At 42.8% G+C, this 20,909-nt stretch overlaps 3 protein-coding genes across 3 annotated transcripts in view; 1 reads left to right on the forward strand and 2 right to left on the reverse strand.

The window, feature by feature from the left end:
- Window positions 1-717: 717 nt before the first annotated feature.
- On the reverse strand, window positions 718-8,823 carry LOC310926734 (uncharacterized protein; the record flags this gene model as incomplete). Its single annotated transcript, XM_083888921.1, is given in 14 exon segments — window positions 718-759; window positions 762-1,917; window positions 3,098-3,654; window positions 3,750-3,925; window positions 4,558-5,253; window positions 5,825-5,896; window positions 6,008-6,108; window positions 6,255-6,426; window positions 6,526-6,644; window positions 6,745-6,852; window positions 7,208-7,290; window positions 7,450-7,594; window positions 7,712-7,823; window positions 8,736-8,823. Coding segments are annotated over 14 exon segments (3,627 nt in total).
- Window positions 8,824-12,008: 3,185 nt separating this feature from the next.
- Window positions 12,009-15,061, forward strand: LOC310926735 (uncharacterized protein; the record flags this gene model as incomplete). Its single annotated transcript, XM_083888922.1, has 4 exons — window positions 12,009-12,228; window positions 13,290-13,411; window positions 13,767-13,875; window positions 14,121-15,061. 4 exons carry the CDS (start codon window positions 12,009-12,011, stop codon window positions 15,059-15,061), a joined length of 1,392 nt encoding a protein of 463 aa, XP_083745048.1.
- A 1,503-nt stretch (window positions 15,062-16,564) lies between these two features.
- Window positions 16,565-20,909, reverse strand: part of tesk2 (testis associated actin remodelling kinase 2) — a 28,599-nt gene continuing 24,254 nt past the window's right edge. Inside the window, exons 12-13 of the mRNA XM_083890266.1 lie at window positions 20,347-20,901; window positions 16,565-19,415 (exon numbers count right to left, since the gene is read on the reverse strand). Coding sequence (XP_083746392.1) covers window positions 19,102-19,415; window positions 20,347-20,901 — 869 coding nt within the window. The 3' untranslated portion in view covers window positions 16,565-19,101. The remainder of the gene's footprint in view (window positions 19,416-20,346; window positions 20,902-20,909) is intronic.

Consider the following 20,909-nt stretch of genomic DNA (forward strand, 5'->3'; position numbering starts at 1 on the left):
AATATAATGTACTTCCTATTTTGTATAAGTGTATAATAAGCCTTTTAAATGTACTTTAAATACACTTAGGATTGGGGAAGGTGATTGGATCCTATTCCCATAAATTTAACATTTAAAATTAGTTAAAAAAAACAAACAAAAAAACACTAGCTTGGAAACATCACTTTATTCACATAATTCAAAAATGCCCACATTATATTTCTCTAAAAATGAAACCATCCCTGCTTTTTTTAACCATCCAACCACATACATCCTTTATACAAATACTGTGAAAACACATATATATATATATATATACATATACTAATACTGTATATACACATATAGTGCAAACAGAAATAAGATATGAGGTGGCTTTTTTAAAATCTGTATTATCCAATGGTGGGATGTTTTGTGTGTTTTTGTGGGACATTTACCTTAATCCAACCTTTGCTTCAAGTTTTATTGAAAAAAACCAGTTATCACAGCTGCATCTCAACCCTCGCTCCTCGCCACAGTCTTGACAGTCAATAAAGATAAAAAATAAAAATATGTGGCTGAAAAGAACACTTCAGCATCTCAAAGTTTCATCGACACAACTATTGTTGTGATTTAAAGTGAAATAATAATCTGATACAATAAAGAGAGAGAGTAAAAATTCAGTCTCCTTCTATATGTGACGTGCAGGAACGGAGTTTGTACACGGTAATCGGTTTAAGTCAACAAACGGACTACACGTCACCTGCCCACTCTCTCTGCCTCTCCTTCTCCTTCTCGGACTCCCTCTCCTTGCCTCGCCTCAGGGTTGCTATAGCGACGGCCTCGTCGAAACACATGCTGAGGGGACTGTTTCTGCTCGTGTCCCTCGTGGCGCCTTCGTCCCTCGTCTCCCTCCTCCGCTCCCTCTCGGCCCCTCCTCCATCTCTCCCCCCGTGATCTGCTGCGTCGCAAACTTTTTCCTGCTCTGCCAGGACGACGGCTGGGATTTCTCTGCTTCCTCTGTCTCTTTGCTGCTGCTGCTGCTGCTGCTGCTGCTGCTGATGATGATGATGCTGCTGCCGCAGGCTCAGAGCAGTAAGTTTGCAGTGCTGAGGCTTCGGTGGAACGATCGGCACAGCTTTCACCTGGTAGATCTTCGGGTGTTTGGAGATCACCAGCTTCCTCCCCACGCCTCCTCTCTCCTCGCACTTCACTTTCACAACCTCTGGCTCTTTTTGCTGTTTAAACCTCTCATCACATCTGTCCTCCTCATCCTGTCGTTCCTTTCTAACCACATCGCTGTGACACTGTGCCTCGTCGTTCCCTTGAATTGCTTCTTTAGGTTCTCTCGTCTCGGGTAAACACGTCTCATTTTCTTTGAAGTCTTGTTGCATCTCTGGTTCTGGTTGCTCCTCTGCCTCTACTCTAACTTCTCTCTCGTTTGTCCCACCTCCTTCAAGTGAATCATCCAGTCTCCGTTCATCCCCCCCTCCAGCGACAGCCTCCCTCTGACCGAGCTCGCTTTCTTCATCCTCTATCACCTCACACACAACGTCCTCAAGTTGCTCCCAAATTCCGCCGCCACAAGCAGCTTCCTGCATCTTTTCTTCACCTTTCTCCTCAGCCGTTCCTCCCTGTCCTCCTAAAGCAGGACGTTCGATCAGATTCTCATCACTTTCTTGACAAATCATGTCTGCGCACACACTTGTATCCTCCCCGTCGTCATTGTGTCCCTCTGTCGTTTCCTCTCCATCACACTGAAGTCCGCTGGACTCCTCTTCCTCGTGATCATGAGCAGGAGGACCACCATCATCCACATTCTCCTCCTCCTCCTCCTCGTCAAACTCAATAATCTGTAATTCGTCACTGCTCGGCAGTGGAAACTCGACACAGCAGTGTGTTTGTGGAGTTGGAGGCTTCTCTCCGTCTGTTTGTCCCTCATCGTCCTCTGTTGCTGTGCTGGAAATGGATGACAAATAGAAACATTTGACTTTTAACAGCGAAAGGATTCCGAAGATGTCATGAAGGTAAGCAGACATACAGTTAAAGGTGCAATATGCAATAAATCTAAAGCAACTGTCCATAAAATCCTCCTAATATGTCACAGAGACTCAGGAATAATGTTCATATGACAAACTGAACTCACCAACAACAACAGTACAGCCAAAATATTTGCATTAAAAAAAACTTTGCGGACCACAAATCATATTTATGTTTTGAAATCATGTTTTGGCTTGTGGCGCCACCTACCACCGTCTACCAATCATTGCAGTCAGTAGAGTCTCAGCTGCCGAGCAACCACGGGTGGCCAGTTACGTCTGAGCTAAAATGGCGGCGAAAACGAAACCTAAAAGACCTCGGTATTTTGAATTTGAGTGCAGTAACTGTTTTTGGCCACATTCTTACATATGGCGCCTTCAATTATAATATATTTTCTTTAGTGGCTGAATTCGAGGATTCTATCAGTCCCTGTTTACACGCACAGTTTAATTGACCTCATAGTCCGACTAAGAACGGCAAAAGGACAACTTGCCGAGTCCCAGTATACATGCGGAGGAGAAGATCAACTTATTGGCCGTGTACGTCTTACTCTGCCTCCGTAGGTGGCGCTATGTCTCTCTATAAGTGTCTGCAAATTGAATCAGTTTCCTGTTGACCTTTTAGGTCACAGAAAAACAAAAAGTGCACGGCAAGATGGATGGTGCTGTGGTTCTGAATGCTTCGTACCTGCTGTACATGTTATTGGTGATACAAACTAAATGGAGCATGACTCTTGTGCTTATACCTGCAGGAATAATCAGACTATGAATCACATTATCCAGGTATGTTAGTCCGACTAAGGCATCTATATGTTGTTTCCTTCTGCTTCAGAGTCAAAGGCGGGAGGAAAAGTTGGTGGAAGTCCGGTCTGACTCAGCATATACATGCAGGAGTAATCGGACTATGAATTGCATTATCCATGTATGTTAGTCTGACTAAGACTAGCTCGATTTGAGTCGGACACAAGCGCACACAGAAGGTAAGTATTATCCCTTTAAATTTAGCTAAATTAGTAGTTTTAAATAAAATTCATATTTTCTAAAAGCATCAGCCCAGATAAGACATGAAATGTAGCTTCTGTGCTGAATGTGGCCGATACCTTGCGTCTAAATGTTCCTCCGGTTCATCTTGTTGCTCATTGTGTGCATTTTCCTCTTCCTTCTTCACGACCTTTTCCTCCTCCAGTCCGTCCTCATATTTTCCCCCTTGTGTCTGATCTCCATTAGTTTGTCCCGTCGTCTCCTCGCTGTGCTTGGTTTCTTCGATCGTGGAACCGTTTCGCGAATCGTTTTCCAGTTCAAACCGACTCAGATCGTTGAAAAAGAAATCAGCGGGAAGGCTTTTCATAAACATGCTCTCGTCTTCTGTGCTGCCATAATCATCATCATCATCATCGTCATCAATACTGTCGTCCCGCAGATCCTCCTCTTCAGAGGAAGACTCCTCCGGTCCGTGGACAGGTGAGGTCATGTAAGGCAAGCTGAGGGATTTAGTGTGTCTGCTGTGGAGGTCGAGGCTGAGCGGCCTGTGTGGCTTTAACTCGGCGTGTGGTTGATGTGTCTGTAGATCCGCAGGATGCTGAGGATCCTGACCGTGCACCATGACTTCATACTCGTCATCCGAGTGTCCAGGGGGTTCCACGGAGAACTCGTGCACCTGAGGAGGAACAGAAGACAGACAGAGGATGGAATAAATAAAAGAGTTGTGTTAATGTACAAAGCTGAGCCTGGAACAGCTGGAGCAACACAAACCTGGTAGGAGCTGCTGCAGTCCATATGGTCCAGGAATTCAAAGCTGTCCTGAACGTAGCCAAACAGCTCCTGGTCTTCGTCCCCCACCTCAGTGGAGTTGGGGAAATCAGGAGCATCAGTGTCTTCAGGCTGAGTGTCAGCTGGCACAGGATCATCTTCTTCCATCCCTTTCATGTCTGTGAATGAACGTCATGAACAAACCAAACAAGTTTTCATTCAGTAATTGTTGCAGGACAGTGACCAAAAAGTAGTGCTGGGCACGTTAACGGCGGTAAACGGTGTCAACGTTAACATACGACGCGTGTGACATTGTTCAAATGAGTCACTAAAGTAACGCTTAACTTTAAAAACAGAGGCACATATGCAGTACCACAGATACACTGGTTCTTTGTAGCGCTGCTCTTTTTTCGTTTAATAAACAGACCACTCCAGTTCGACTGACGGCGCGCTAACGGAGCTGGTAAACGGTGCCTGGACTCCGGTGTCGCGGCACGTAAACATGATGTCAAGCGCGTCTTTTTCCGGTCAGTCGTCATGGAAACGCGTCATGCGTTAACGTGCGCTAACCTAGTGCCCAGCACTAGTTCAAATCAATCTTTGTTACTTTCAGGGCGAGAGCGAAATCACCCACGGTTTGGGCCCGAACTGAAGTTACTCACTAGAGCTTTAAGTGCAGCGTGGGGATAACTACAGTTCAAACTTTTGAATATCTGCACCAGCTTTTATTTCCAGTTTGGACAAAAAAATGCTTATGAGTTAATATAAAGTTTCAATCTTATTAATTCAAGTATGAACCAGGTGAATTTACCCATGTAGTCACTGCTGCAATCATCATCCTGGTAAATATTTGCAGCAGCTTCATCTTTTGTGTTGGAGTTGTTCCTTTTGGCTTGTTGCTCTCTGGACACACCTGCACCTGCAGCCAGCTCCAGCTTCCATCTATCATCTTTTCTCACCTCCTCCTCGTCTTCCTTCTCCTTCTCCGCCTTTGCTCCTTCACCCTTTTCCTCACCTACCACGTCCACATTTGCCTCCTCCTCCCTAACCTTCCCTCCTCCCTTTACCTTTATTTCCGTCTCTCTGCTTTCTTTCCCCTCCACCTTCCCTTCTACCTCCTTGTCCCCTCCGTCTTTATCCCTGCCACGGTGGATGACTCTGTCACTTCCACCCCCTTGCAGCACTCCTAAAGCCAGGTTAGAGGTGATGTGTAGTGGCACAGTAACCATGGTGGGCCCCGTGATGTGCATGGCTGCTCGTCGCCCCGTTTTGGTGGAGAGTCCCGGGGATCTGGACTGGACGGCCTCGCTGCCTACGACCCCTAAACCCTCAGGGTCCAGAGCGGTGTATGTGCCCTGGGTCCCTCCTGTTACTAACCCTGTGCCCCTGCGATACGTCACAGCATATTCACTGCGCCCTAATCCCACTTCTGAGCCTGCCTGTGGGGAGGGGGCGATGAGGGGGGACGTTTTGGTGGGGGGCGGGAGCTGTGAAGGAGTCCTGGAGCCTGGAATTTAAAAGACAGAATTGTGAGTTTTACAAAACAAAACAGACATTTTTCCTCTCTTGTTTTGCTATAGATTGGGTTGACATTTTATATATAATTTTAACCAATGAATCATTCCTAGGTATGTTTTCTCAAAATGTACATTTAAATATGAACATTTGGCATTATATTCTTAATTTTGTGTACCTGCACAAGGGTTTTCTAATCATCCAATAGCCTTCTAATGCGATTAGCAAACACAATGTACCATTAGAACACTGGAAATAGGCCTCTATACACCTATGTACATATTCCATTAAAAACCAGATGTTTGCACTTGTAGTGTATTTCTGATTCATTTCATGTTATATTCATTGGAAAAAAGTGACCCCAAACTTTTGAACAGTAGTGTATAAGTCTTTTTAGTATTTCTGCTCAGATTGAGGCACTGTAGATTAGATGTTAATCTCACTTTTTGCACACCTGAGTAAGAATTACTCAATAAAAACTGCAGATTAGTCACCTCAGTGGTGTCAATTTTTGGGTTATGTATGTTTGGGTTAAGGTGTGATTTGTGTGAGAGGAGCAGCACCTTCATGTGGATATGGCTGCGTGCTGAGGGAGTCCATGCTCCGTGCCGGTCTCAGAGCAGACCTGTCTTTCTCTGAAACAATAACATAAAATATATTTTTTGAAAAAAGCAATGGCCAATAAAATGAACACTAGTAGAGGATTCTGGTCAATAAATACAATACTAAAGAAGAAGATTTTGTACCTTTAGTCGTTGAGTTTTTGTGTCTTCTTCGTGGGTCATGAAATCGTCCTCCGATGTTGAATATGGACATCCACTTCCTGCCTTTGAGAGATCCTTTCCTCCTGAGGTGAACAAGTCACAGAGAACCTGAGAAAACTGTTTTATAACTCCGCTGATGTCATATCAGCCTGCTTTACCACGGTCACATGACACGTGCATTAGTCCTTAACTATTATCATGAACATTCTATCTACTACGATCTACTTACTTGTCTGTGCCTTCAATAATTGCATGGTAGGGTCTTATGGGCAGAGGTCCATCCCCTGGACTGATGTTTCCAAAGTTGACAGGATGAGAGGGAACGGGCTTGAAAAATGCTTCGTCCCGATTGGGTGCAGTGGTTGGGGAGGGGAGGGACTTCCTCCTCTCGCTGGATACACCTGATTATGGAAGAGGAAGGGGTTTCAGGGTTAGGATTAGATTCAGGTTTAGGCACTTGGTTGTGTGTGAATGTGTGTGTGTGTGTGTGTGTGTCTGACCTTGTTCAGGAAACAGCTGAGGGACGTGTGTGAGTATGAACTCCACCACGATGGACTGAACTCTGACCTCCATGAAGGCTGCCGTACCATTAAACCCGGTCGCCTCGATGTCCTTTGACCTTTACATACACGTTAATAGACTTTTTAGTGACTTATAACTAAAATACACAGCAGAAAGAATGTTAATAGACAGAAAGATGAAGAAAAACATTAGCTCACCTGAGCAGATTGGGGGCCCAGACTATGGCCAGGTTCCTGGAGTGCATGTTGGTTTCTGAGGAATATGAAGCCATTCTGACGAGATGACGCATCAGAAACTCCAGAGTCCTGAAGGGAAGACGGTTTAAGAGATTTAAAGGTCCAGTACGTAATGTTAAAGTGAATTGACATCACGTTCATCTGACAGAAATGAAATATAAAACAATCGTATAATCTTATGAATGTTTGTTTTTCATTAGCCAGAAGGAGCCTTTCATATTTATATCAGGATCTGGATCAGCTCTACAGAGGTGGCCATTTTGGCATGTTTTGAGGTTTGATGCTAACTGAAGGCTACATACGTTAGTGTATGTGCTTCACAGGCTCATGAAAAGCAAAATGGCTTTTAATCTATGTCTTTCATATATGATGCAGGTGCATCACAGTCACAGCTGCAGCACAGTCACAGCTGCAGCACAAATACCTGTAATGTAGCGTTGGCAGCTCCTTCAGGACATCTCTGATCTTCACCAGCCTCTCCTCCTCTAGCTGGAGGGCGACAGCCTCCTGTGACACAGACAATATTTTATTCCAGCACAATTTAAATATACAGCAGATATAGTAGGCAGCTGTAAACAACACATCCATACATGTTCAGTGGGAAAATGGAGCTTTAAAAAAACAAATTTAATACAAGATGGAGCCACGAATGGCTCTGCTACTCACAGCAAACTTGTCGTACAGCTGGTATGTGAGCAGAGGGTTGGGCAGTTCTCTGAAATAAGCTTTACACAGAGAGCTGACACAGTGGATGTCCTGCAGGTACACATCCTTGTTCAGGTCTGGGTTCCCGTCTCCCTCAAACTCACCCCTGGTTGTAGGCGAATCAGAAAAATAACGAAAACGAAAGCGAATAAACAGCTGAATATAACATAGAGTTTGGAGTGTTCATTTACACACACGGGTTCAAAGACATACGAACAAACACAAAACTTGCCTTAGTTTCTGTATGTTGGACGACACTCCAGACAACCTGTAGATTCCATCCACGATGCCATGATGCTCCAAAAATTCACTGCAGCATCGCAACACCTGAGGGACTGTGACACAAATCAGATAGATAGATAGATAGATAGATAGATAGATAGATAGATAGATAGATAGATAGATAGATAGATAGATAGATAGATAGATAGATAGATAGATAATAGCTTGCTAGCTAGCTAAAGATTATAGCTGTTTAACTAGCTTAATAGATAGCCTGCTTGCTCACTCGTTAAAATTATAGCCTTCTAGCTAGCTAAATAGATAGCTTGCTTGCTAGCTAGCTAGCTAAAATGTAGACATTTCGTTAAAAAGAGGGGGGAAACTGTTCAGTAGCATGAGCTTAAAATGAAAAGACAATATTCCAACATGACATTGCGGTTAAGATATTCACAATATTTTACAAAATTTCTCAGTAAAGGTGCTTGTTTTGATATTGAATAATATAGCTCACTATAAAAACATAATTTCTGATGCCGAATGAATCTATTATATCAAAAAATTACATAAAGAAGAATGCGCACAACTGTCATTAAAACACCAAACAAACATATGTGTGTGTGTGTAGTTTATGTTGAATGTAGTGCATTTAATAATGGGATAATTACAACCGAATGTCTCATTATTACTGTTATAAAAACATATATATCATATTCTGTCTATAATCTATGCTATCACCTCGGCCACACTCGCTGAAGAAGGTGAAGTCATGAGTCGTGTTTACATTATAACATGATATTCAGTGGTCCACATGTGGTTTGACGCCTTTGAATCAGTTTAAGATTTACTTGATCAAATATTCACAAAACCACTGAAAGTAACACTTTATCGTTAAACAAAGAAAATGCATATCTATAAAGCCACTATTACAATTCAGATGTCATGTTGAGAGTGCATTGTCATTTATATGCACAACATAGTGTTTATTGTAGATCTGTTATTTTGTGTGATGGAGGCCGTTTACTTACTCTCTTGGGAGGAGGCGTTCAGGTGCTCCAGCAGATCACATCCAAACACCTTCTCTTTGTTGCCCCCTTTTCTCCGGACTCTCCGCATCGCTTCCTGTTTGCTGTTTCCACCTCACATTCAGACCGGCTCGACGACCTGGACTTTCTTTCACTCTGACTTTCTGGCTGATGAGTTGACCGACTCTGCTAACATGACAGTGACTCTGTAGAGGTTGTGCTCATTTCAACAGATTTGACCGTTCTCCAACTGCTGCTGCTGCTGCTGCTGCTGCTCCAGTTTCCTTGACTTCAGTGCATGTTGTTGGCTGCTTCCGAGTTTGTACGTTAACGTATAAAGGACATGTTTGGGTTTTTTATTTCTCTTCCACCCTGCAAAAGCAGAAATAACAAACAGGTTTTTGCTGTGCTGCAGAACAACCTCATTCAAAAAGAAACAAAAAAACAAATGGCACCGAGTGCTCCGTCAGTGGCTCTCCACTTCCCCCCTGATCACCTCAATTTATGTTTTCGAATAAAAGGCCACACCCTTGCCTCCATACTTCTCCTATTCAGTGAAATGAGGCTGTAAATGTCTCCGTCCAGTCAGTCACATCATAACTTCTCTCTCTCTGAGCTGTTTGACCCTCCGTAAACATCCATTCTCAGCTGTGACCTGAGGACTGACTTTGTTTTCCGGGCCCAGTCCGTCTGCCTTGCCTTGCCTTGCCTGTCATGGCCAATGTGGCCCTTCTTTCACTGCAGCGGAAGTTGAAGCCTGAGCATACAAACTCATACATGCATTCAAACTCACTCCACCATCCCCCCCTCCATCTTCCTGCCACCTGCCACTGTTCCCCTTTCCTCCAGCATCCCTCGCTACTCTTTCGCCTTCAGAGGAGTACTTTTCGAGGGGTAAAAAGTTGAGTAAAGACACAAGTTAGGAGGCAAATGCAAGCGCGTTCCTACCTTCTCTCTGCATCGGCACGCAAGAAGCAGCACAAAATGATGACGCAAGAAACCACCAAACTTCCCCTGTCAACTTCCTGAGTGTCTATCCTTTTCTTGTGCTTTCTCTTCGTATGTGGCTTGCAGTTTCTCCGCCTCTGCTCAGTCAGTCAGTCAGTGCAGAGAAACTGGTTCAGTGTATCTGTGCATTCAGTCTATTTCCCTTTATCTGCTGCGATTGTGTCAAGGCAGGTCAAGCTCCGTAAAGGTCAGTTCAACTGAAGCCTAAAGACAAAATGTGCCCATAAACTAAGGAACCATGTGGAGTACTCAGTGAGTACTGCACTCTTAGAAATAAAATAAAATAAAGTGCTAAGCAGAACCATATAAGGTTCTTCGGCTTTTCCTCATAGGAGAACCCTTTTGCAGGGTTCCACCAAGAACCCTTTTAAAACCCTTTATTCAGGAAAGGGGTTTTAAAGGGTTCTCTGGATCAAAATGGTTCTTACTGGAACCATTAGTGTTACCAAGAACCCTTGAAAACCGCTTTCTTTGGGAAAGGGTTTTTCAAAAGCAAATGGTTCCAGGTAGAACCTCAGCCCTGGTAGAAGGACACTTTTGGAACCCTTATTTCTAAGAGTGTATGAAGGCACCAGAACCTCGAAGCGCCCTCACAGAAAACCACAAAGTACAACAAAGACTCACAAAATACAACATATGACAGTTGCAGCCACAAATCATCACAGTGTGCTGTGCTACGTTTACGTTCTTTGTAGGTAGACTCTACTGAAACGTTGGTCATGTTATTTAATCTTTCTGTAGCTATTGGGAATTTTGTATAGCAGCCATTTTGACCACTTGTCCACACTATGATTAACTTTAATTTTAGATATGATTTTGACACATTTGCATCACAAATATGTTATTATTTGGAAGTATACATCATCCATATGAAAAACAAGAGCTTTTACTTTGAAATTCTGTGAAACCTGAATACCTTTATTGCATGCGTGTAACCATTGCGTGTTGAAATTTACAAAGATAATAATTAGGACAATGACAACCTCCTTGAATTCAATGGTCAAAAAGAGAAAGAGTTGGGAGATGAGTGATCAAATTAAAAATGACCTGGGGGCCAATAAGCATCTAATCTGGTCAAGAGAAGGAAAAAACCAAGTGTTCAGTAACAGGTGGTCAATATGTATGAGCTTAAAATGATAACACAAAGTAAAAGTGCTTGGAAAAAGGTATACGTCACAGAGAAATACATATCTAAGTCTGTTTGACCCCTCTGCGTTTGGTGGTAGAAGGGTAGTGTGGGGATAAGTTGGGCCCCCAAGGTCCCTTTTTCATGGAGCCCTCAGAGATGCTTGAAACACCCCTGGAAATCTCAACATAAAGAAAGGAAGACTCAGTGATAATGAATTTTCACATTGACCATCAGAGAATATAACTCGATGATAACATTACCTGGCGTTTCACACACTACACCTACAACAGAGTGCGGAATTGAAAATATCACAAGTTTTGGAACATTCTATGTTCATTTATTCTGTTTAAAGGGTGATTTCACTGCATTCTACAGTAAATAAGTCTGATTTAACACTCAGGCAGAACTACAATGAGTAAAATTTAAATATATTTTTAACTTAAAGTACATTCATAAGTACAGACCAAGGGTGTTGCAACTTTATGTGGTTACAGTTTACTTTCTCTTAGTATATGTGGGTTACATCTTTGTGAGTTCCTGGTTCTTAATATAGACAGTGTGTAAATTTTTCAACTTTAACATGTATTTGAATTCTAACTGAACATATGTTTCTAGTGCAGATGTCACATGATTTCACACTCATTTCAGAAAACTTGGCACTACTTTTTATAGGCGCGAACGGTGCGCAAATGGCATTATAATTACGGTAATGACGTGTCACCGGGGCGTTTACTGATGTAAACTTGTTTTATGTTACTGTGCGGCCCAGAGCGGCGGAAACAACGCAGCACCAACAACCAGATTGTTAATATATATATGTTTTTAATAACATTTAAATGTCATGTCGCGGATGATTATGGGATATTTTGATAAGAATCGAAAATGAGGTGCGTGTAAATCGTGAGTTGGTGACACCGCCCGTACGGAGAGCGGCTTTGGACACAACGAGCAGCCCTCGCTCAGTCCGTTCCCTCCGCGGAAGAAATTCACGACACACAACAAACAAGTAAATCGTTTACTCGGTGACAACGACAAACAAACACGGCGTCGTGACAGCGTGACCGTTCGCCCCGACAGTGAGCTACACGGGACGGGCGAACGCGTTAATCTGCGTCTGTGGACGGTGGAGGCGAAACAAGATGGAGAACTGCAGCTTCCAGAGCCAGCTGCTGTCCGTCATGGAGGTCCTGGCCAAGGCGGCGGTGGCGGAGATAAACCGGCGCGTGGACGACAGCTGCGCGGTGCTGCGTGTGGAGCTGAGCCAGAGTCAGAGGGACATCGAGCTGCTCAAGAGCAAGTGTGAGACGATGGAGGCAGAACTGAGGAGGAGCAGGGTGAAGAGGGCCCGGAGGAGCAGAGGTGAGCTGGGGGGGCGGGGCGGGGCGATTCGCAATATTATTGAAATGCTTTGAATATATTATTTTATTATTAAGAACTTAACATCAGACGCTTTGTTGATACTCAACCCTCGGGGTCTCAAACTCAAATGACCTCGGGGTCACGGAGGGTCTAGTTTGGTCAGTAGGGGATATCAAAATAACAATATTTATGATGATATCCCACTCAATTTCAAAATAAAAGTGTTTGTTTTTACAAGGAACCATAAATGGTTAACATACAAATGTATTTTCATGATCCAAAATGACACGTATGTATGTATATATGTATATACATATATGTATGTGTATGTATATATACACGTATATATGTACATATATATACATTAGAGCTGAAACGATTAATCAATGAATCGATTATTAATCGATTACTAAATTAATCGCCAACCATTTTGTTAATCGATAATCGGTTTGAAGCTTTTTTCATGATTAAAACAAGATTTCTGATTTGTTTCAGCTTCTTAAATGTGAATATTTTCTTGGTTTCTTTGCTCCACGTAAACAAAGAAATCATTAAAACTGAATCATTTTGGTTTGTGAACAAAACAAAGACGTTCGAGAACATCATTTCCAGCTTTGACAAACACTGATCGACGTCTCTTAACATCACCTGACATTTTCTGGACCAAACGATTCATCGATTAATAGAGAAAATAATCGACTACGAAAATAATCGTTAGTTGCAGCTCTGATACATGAATATATGTATATATACATACAGAATTAACTCATTATCACTTGATATTAAGTGGCGGGCTGCATGAATTGTTAATAACTTTTGTAAATTTATGCAGATTTTTGCACATAAAGCCTGTCAAATCTGACCTGATTTTAAAAACATGGGAGACTTTGTAAAAGGCCGCCATCTTCATTTAGTAGCTGTTGTGTGCGTGCGCAATATTTTGTGCCGAGAAGTGCAAAAAAAACTGTGGATGAAGTCAACTTGGCTTGTATTGATTAATCTAATTATTGAATAATGTATAAGACACGGTTTCATGTGAATATGATGTTGTTCCTCCTCAGGGGTCGATCCTCCAGCAGCTCAGAGGTTTCCTCTTTTAGTCAAAGTAGTTTTGAACAAAGAGAGACAGAGCACAGACTGGGACAGACACATGCAGACTGAGGATCCAGATCAACCACAGCAGGTATCAACACTGCTTTGTCTCTTCACCCCACAGAGTGGGAGCGAAGTATTGTTTTTAGTCCGTCTGTTTTGTGCTTCCACACTTGCACTTGCCAATATGACCAACAGTGGCCGCCACAGGCTTGTTTCATGCTGTTTCACAATAATACGTTGATATCATACAGTCAATAAAATGTCTTTAACGTGCTTGTTTTATCTGAGAGAGTTTGAGACATATGAAATCTCTGCTTTTCTATAATTGATTTGTAAAACAGTGAGACATTTTGTTGTAACCCATTTTCTAACTACTACTAACTCATAGGTGTGTGTGTGAGTGTGCACTGTGTCATGTATTAATGTTGAGCCTGGTGTTACAGTGTGCAGACGTGGTGGAGCCCACAATTGAGGATGAGCACCTACAGATCAAAGAAGAGTGTGCAGAGGATGATGTGTGGAGGAAGAACTCTGAGAACAAACTGAGTGATTGTGAGTGAGAACCAACACACACACACACACACACACTGAAGAAGGTAAAACTGCAGGGAGATATTGACGGTTAGTGACAAAACCCCGATTTAAACACATCATAGTTGTGCCAGAGAGCCTCTGACATAAATCTAATGCAACAATTAAGCAGAACCATCCATTCATTGTCTAGAATCCAATTCAATCCCCCTGTAACCCCTCATACAGTCACTTTTATCATGTGTGTTTTCTTTGCTGTTTTTCAGTAGCTCCGTGTTTCAAAGCGTCACCTTCTGCCCAGGCTGCTAACTTCATGGACTGTTACTCCGGACCCGAAGAGCCAGCAGACCCAGACTCTCTGGTTTCCCTGACGGCCCTCTCCAACAACAGTCTGCCTGAGCAGCCGCCGAACACAAACCAAAACGAGACCGAACTCGTAGTGAAACACGAGCGAGAGGAAGAGCCCGACGAGAACGCAGCGCCGACAGAGTCGGGTCAAAGGTCTGCGACGGGGGAAGGTGACGATCAGTTGTGGTTGTCCAGTCTGTGCAGAGACGACGGCGATCCGAGCTTCATCTACGACGGGCAGCAGTTTGAGCAGAGTCCCGCTGGGTTCACACCTCAAAGTGGACTGCGTTTAGACAATACGACAAAACCACATTCTGTGTTGGTGAACTCGACCCAAGTGAAAAGACGAGCTAGAACGTTTGGATGTAAGCGACCGCACGCAGATGGAGAGCTCACCGCTTTGTCTCAGCTCAACGCCACAGAACAAAGCTCCATTCCTGAACAGTCGCAGCATCACTACGACAGAGACTTTGCTCCTCCCGCGAGGAACCGGAACGAGGACCTGATGGCGCCAAACCCTCCTGCGCCCTCCTCGCTCTGCGGGCACGGCCGCAGCGGGTTCAGCTTTGTGAGACGCATGAGGGCACCGTGGAGGTCCGGCATCGGCGAGAAGAGGTTCAGCTGCACGTACTGCGACAAAAGCTTCATGCGCTTCAGTCAGCTCAAAGAGCACCTGAGGAGCCACACGGGGGAGAAGCCCTTCAGCTGCCTGCAGTGCGGCCGCAGCTTCACGAAGCAGTGCAACCTCATCAGACACGCGGTGGTCCACAGTGGGGAGAAACCCTACGAGTGCTCGCTGTGCGGGAAGTGCTTCACCCAGCGCTCCAGCCTCAAGTCCCATCAGAAAACAGCACACTGACTTTTGACTTGAAGAAACATTCCGTGTTTCTTCGCTTAGACTCTCGCAGGTGCTAGGAATATGTTGATAAGAGTTTTTAAATGTAATTTATATTGTTGTTTATGGTGTTTTTCAGACCTTGAAATGGTTTGGAATAGATCCGGACCGATATTGTTTATTTGGAACTGGTATCGAAAATACATTTTGGGGGATTTTTGGGAAATTTTGATGCCTCCTGAATGCCTCACTTGTGAGACCTGCTGGAAAGACTCTCAGCTGGTCTGGGAACAGCTGGACGAAGTGGTCAGGGAGAGGGAAGTCTGGGCTTCTCTGCTCAAGCTGCTGCCCCCTGTGACCCGACTTGGATAAGCGGTAGAAGACAGATGGATAGACGGACATTGGCAGATATAAATAAGCACATATAAACTCTGTTTTACTGTGTGTATTCTTGTTTCCTAGTGAGTGTGGATGAAGGACACAGATGTCTTTACCCGGTACTAAAGATTTTACATCGTCAGTAAAAAAAATACAAAATAAAAGCATTGCATCTTTTCTTTTAATTTTAGATGAATATTTAAAGAGATGACGATGTCACCATTTATTTTCAAGCATTATACTTTTAAGAAATCTCCACAGTCATGTATTGCAGATGCTGCCCAGAGTAATTAATGTAGAGCGCACTCTGCTGGACACAGTGAGTGATGACACTATTCCTAAATCACTGTCTTTTTCTGTATCTTGGCCAAGACTCACAAGTATTGACATCAGTACAGAGATCAGCAAAAGGTTGACTAAAATATATATATGTATATATATATATGCTTGTAATATTTTACAGAATACTCATACATTTATTCTCTACTGCTTTATCTTCCACATCCCAGTCAATCACAGGCTGATAAGTGGACCAAAGGTTGACAAATATACAGAGACAAACGACCGTCCACTGTCACACTGACACCTACAGTCACTTCAGAGTGTCCAGTTAACTGTTGCCTGTTTTTGAAATTGTGGGAAGAAAACCCCAAAGTCAGCTCTTACTCAAGAGAGAAAGGCTGACCTATGCCATGCTAGATTTAAGTTTGACATCAAAATCTTCATTACATGGGTCTTGCTATGTTAAACTACTTGAATAAAGACATGTTAATTGTATTAAGTATTATAGAATATTGGAGTTAAAAAACAATTCCATGAAAGTGTGATAAAACAGGCACATTTGACATATTTTCTCTTAAATTTGCCGTCAAAAGAAATGAAAACCATCTCAGTGAAGATTACAATTGTGTTTAAAAATGTCAAAGGTCTAAAACTGATGAGTGCACCTTACCTGAAATCAGAAACAAACCATCTGGGAACTTTCATCTGGATGTAAAGTTCCGGATCATCACCAATCATCCACATGAAGACTCAAGTCTCAGAACTTACCAAACAAACCTGAAAGCAAAAAGCAAAAACTGGACGTTTTATCTCGGTTGAAGTCATCTTTAAGAAAAGAACACAAGAGGACAAACACAGGAGTAAAAATTCAGGGAAGCTTTGTTATTTGTTATTCAGTCGGCAAAAACATCTCAACACATATTCCACGAGGCAGGTAACCAACTTTTCTTTTTTTTTTTTCACAATTGTACAAAGGTAAGACATTAAAAAACATTTCTCTTAAATATCAAATTCGATCTTTCATCCTGTAGAACACTGAGATAAATGATACATTTGTTGCATAGAGAGGAAGTGACACGTTAAGTTCCTGTCGTAGGCTGAGATCGTAACGAAAAGGGATCGACAAGAGAGGAAATTAATTTCATATCACAGTCGCTAGTACAGTGGACACATTCAGACCAACAATGACGATGTTTGGTGTGGTTTTGATTTAAAAGGACAAGTGATTTTCGACGTTAAGCCTCAACCGTGACACAAAAATCTCACCTCTTCCACATCTGTGAAGCACAGGAAGTCACAAAAACAGTGACGATCGAACAGGAAGTCTTGACACTCATTTCATTTTTTGTTTTTACATAATCAGCCAACAGAAAGTAGGGAAATTAGTAATGACACAAATTTAAACGACAACCGGATAAGAGAGTGTTCACAGTCTCAGAGTCACGTTTAAGGTCCAGGTGGAAAGTTGAGGTGAAATTATTTTAATTTGGCAGAAATTATAAGTGTATAATCACCTGATTGCACAACTTGTTATGTTATCTTAAAATCAGGTCAGCCATTTCAGATCACTGTGTGCTTACCGGAAAAATATACTACCGTTCAAAAGTTTGGGCTCACTTAGAAATGTCCTTATTTTTGAAAGAAAAGCTGCAAACGTCTGGTTTTTAATGTAATATGTACATAGGTGTATAGAGGCCCATTTCCAGTGTTCTAATGGTACATTTTGTTTGCTAATCGTGTTAGAAGGCTATTGAATGATTAGAAAACACTTGAAAACCCTGGTGCAAGTACAGCTAAAAACAGTTTTGCTGGTTCTAAAAATCATTATTTCTAATCTTGTCAATGTCTTGACTATATTTTCTATTCATTTTGCAACTCTTTTGATGAATAAATGTGTGAAAAAAATTGTATAGGTGACCCCAAACTTTTGAACGGTAGTGTATGCCATAAAGGAAATACATGAAATGTACTAACAATGTGTGACAGAACAAAACATTTTCAGATGACTGAATGTGTATCGTTGGAATTAGTGGAATTATTAGTTCACAAGATATTCTTAAAAATCTTACACTCTTAAATTGACTGGCCTCATTTTAACCAAATGTGTAAGGCAGGTCATGTGATGATGCGCACACTGTAGTGACATCACCTGAGCACAAGAAACATGTGAAAACAAGGAGATTGTGACAATAATTTTCAGTCAGTCATTCACAAGATATTGATATAATCTGCAGAACAGCGGCTCACTGTGGCCAAAAGTGGGCATTACAACATGGCAGCGCCGAAGCTTCTTCTTACCTCATTCAGATTTAACAAGTACATTCTCAGGGGTGTACGGAGTGTTAAGTGATAGGAGGCTTTATGAGGCACACAGTGTGTCCGTGTTTGTTTGTGTCATTTAATGGTCGCAAAAGGAAGAGGAAAGTCAAACTAAATGACAGCTAATGTTCGCCATCATAAACAAAACAAAATAAGAATAAATAAAATCAAGCCAATTAAGACTACAGCGGTTAAATCCCTCACTTTATGAATTCAATGTTTCATCTGTAACAAGGAAAGTTTCAAGAGTTACTCAGCCGTTATCGACTTATTTTGGCATTATAGTGTATTTAATTTAATTTCATTCACAATGAATTATAGATGAATAGAGCTGGGAGATGGAACATGCTGGTGGGAAATACTGCTACTGCTGTATTTTGCGCTTCGATCAACTCAGTTACGACCAAAACAAATGGTCCACTGTGTCATCGAGTATTTACCAAACTTAGTCCTTAAAAAAGCCCATATGGCAAATAAATGTGTTGATTAGATTCACTAAATACAGCCTAACTTGTAGGGTTTTTAGATTATGATTTCTTTAAAGTCACTGTTGTAGCTCAGCAGGCTTGTTTGTTTGTTTGTGATTTAGTTCAGAGAGTTAAATATTTTAACACATTTTATCAAGACTTCTGCACCGTCGGGCCCACATTTCTAAGAAATCATCTTTGTGATTCAGTTTTAGCATTAGACCAACAAAACATAAAAGAAATGTATCAAAACACAACACAACAGGGATCATGACCCTTCTTATAGACAAGATGCCTAATATACAAAACTTTTTAAGGATAAAACAATCTACATCACTCCACAGTAGTAAATATAAACAACCTTTTAACAAAAATAATCTCTATTCTGAGTGTCTGCTGTGGTGATAAAAGCTTCTATGCGAGTCTTTCACACCTGAGCCCTCGAAAAACATAACGTGATCACGTTCACTTGAGGGATCAAATCAAGTACTTTCCATTTTCTTTTTTTTATGGTCCATTCTTTCAAAATGTTTGAAATGTGTCCAGGCCGTCCATAAAACCTTGTCCACGTCCTCACAGTGAAGAGTCAGAACTACCACACTGTCCCCACCAAAACCTTTACATTAGACCAGTGTCCTTCTTTGTCCCTGTTCCATGTTCCTCCTCTTCCTCCCGGCTGCAGGAGCAGTCCATCGCCTCCCCACTGTCTCTCACGCTGCTGGGGGTCATTAGAGTCCAGCTCTCCCCAGACAAGTCCTCCTTCTTACCTTGTACCTCTTCATCCTCCTCTCCTCCTCCTCCTCCTCCTCCTCCTCTCTGCCTGCAGTAAGGTGGGATCTCAACCACAATGTATTTCTTTGCCCAGCCACTGACCAACGGTTTCTGCTGCACCTCATTTCCAGTCTGACCGACGTCAGACCTGGAGTTCATCACTGAGGCGGGAACAATAGGAGACAGAGGAAATTATAAAAAAAAATAAGAAAGAAAAGGTTGAAATTTAGGTACAATGTGACCCGCGTTAGAACAAGAGCCTTTCTACACAGTGTTTGCATGTTCTCCCCGTATGTGTCAAAAAACATGCTGATTTGGGGGTTTGGCAAACTGGAATTTAAATTTGATGTTTAAAGCTCCCATAGAGTGGTCCTATCGCACATATATGGGAGTTATGGAGGTCTACTTACATACATTAACATGTTTTTATGGTCAAAAACCTCCTAGTTGCTGCAAACGAGCCGATAGAAATCTCTCCTTACTGAAGCTCTCTTCAGCCACGCTGTTTCAGACTGAAATCTCACCTGAATAAGACGGACTGTGTTGTGATTGGCCAGCCAACGAGAGCTTTCCCAATTGTCTTGTGATTGAACCTGGAAGTGACTTAATTAGCACGTCAGCTCTCAGAAGCGCAGCTCCCCCTCTGGAACGGTGGATGCACTGCTACTCATTATCAAAACATTGTTTTAACATTGTTTAAAAAGGGCTTTGTCATGACTCCCCGCCACAGTCCCTTTTATGACTTTGACTCGGAGTCGGACCCAGAGTCAGAAGACACTGTCGCAAGTGAAACACCTCCACAACGGACGTTCTTCTTCTTCTGTGGTGCCCGGACTAGTGCCTGGAGCAGGAGGCGGGATCCTTGCGTCACGATTCCAGGCTTTTTCAGAGCGCTGACAGAGCCCGAGATTACAATAAAACCCAGCGTTCTCAGCAGTGGCTGAACTGTTAGTAATGGCGCAGATACACACAAAAAAACAGCGTTAAGTGGAACTTCCACTCTATGGGAGCTTTAAAACTTTCTGAAAGTGTAAATTCCACAAATAAACATAAAACTCTTTCAATGTAAATGTCTATAATCGGCCACCTCACCTGGCAGTGTCGTGGACACCTGGTTGGAGTTACAGGTCGGTGCACCATTGTTGGAGCTAATGGCAGCAGCAGCAGCAGTAGTAGTAGTAGTAGTAGGGTTAAAGACCTCGCAGCGGGGCAGTTGAGGAGACACTGGTAAGGAGTGGCACTGTCTTCCTGGCAGCTGTTGCCAGTAGAAAGACGCCTCCTGTGGAGCTCCCGCGGCGCCATGAGCAGATGGCTGTTTGCTGAACGCACTCCCCGGTGGAGAGTGGAGGTCAAACACCAACGAGAAGACGGACTTGCTGGGCACGTCGTAAAACTTGATCTTGCCCCCGCACAGGTCCTCTCGGGCGGTGAACGGGTTGATCTTGTGGGCTTTGTAGGCTCGCTGAGTGTCGGGGGGGTCGTAGTACGGGTCCTGGATGTTGACTTTTCTCATGTGTTTGCAGGAGAAGAAGTCTGATTGGCTGCGGCTGAGCCAGATGTTTCGCCGGGGACGGGGAGATTTTGGTGGGATCTTGTCGTCCGGGAGACCAAGAGGGTTAATTCGCTTGAAGCCTTGGATTTTCTCACCTTGCACA

The sequence above is a fragment of the Microchirus variegatus genome (assembly GCF_963457635.1).
Source record: "Microchirus variegatus genome assembly, chromosome: 5".
NCBI lineage: Eukaryota > Metazoa > Chordata > Actinopteri > Pleuronectiformes > Soleidae > Microchirus > Microchirus variegatus.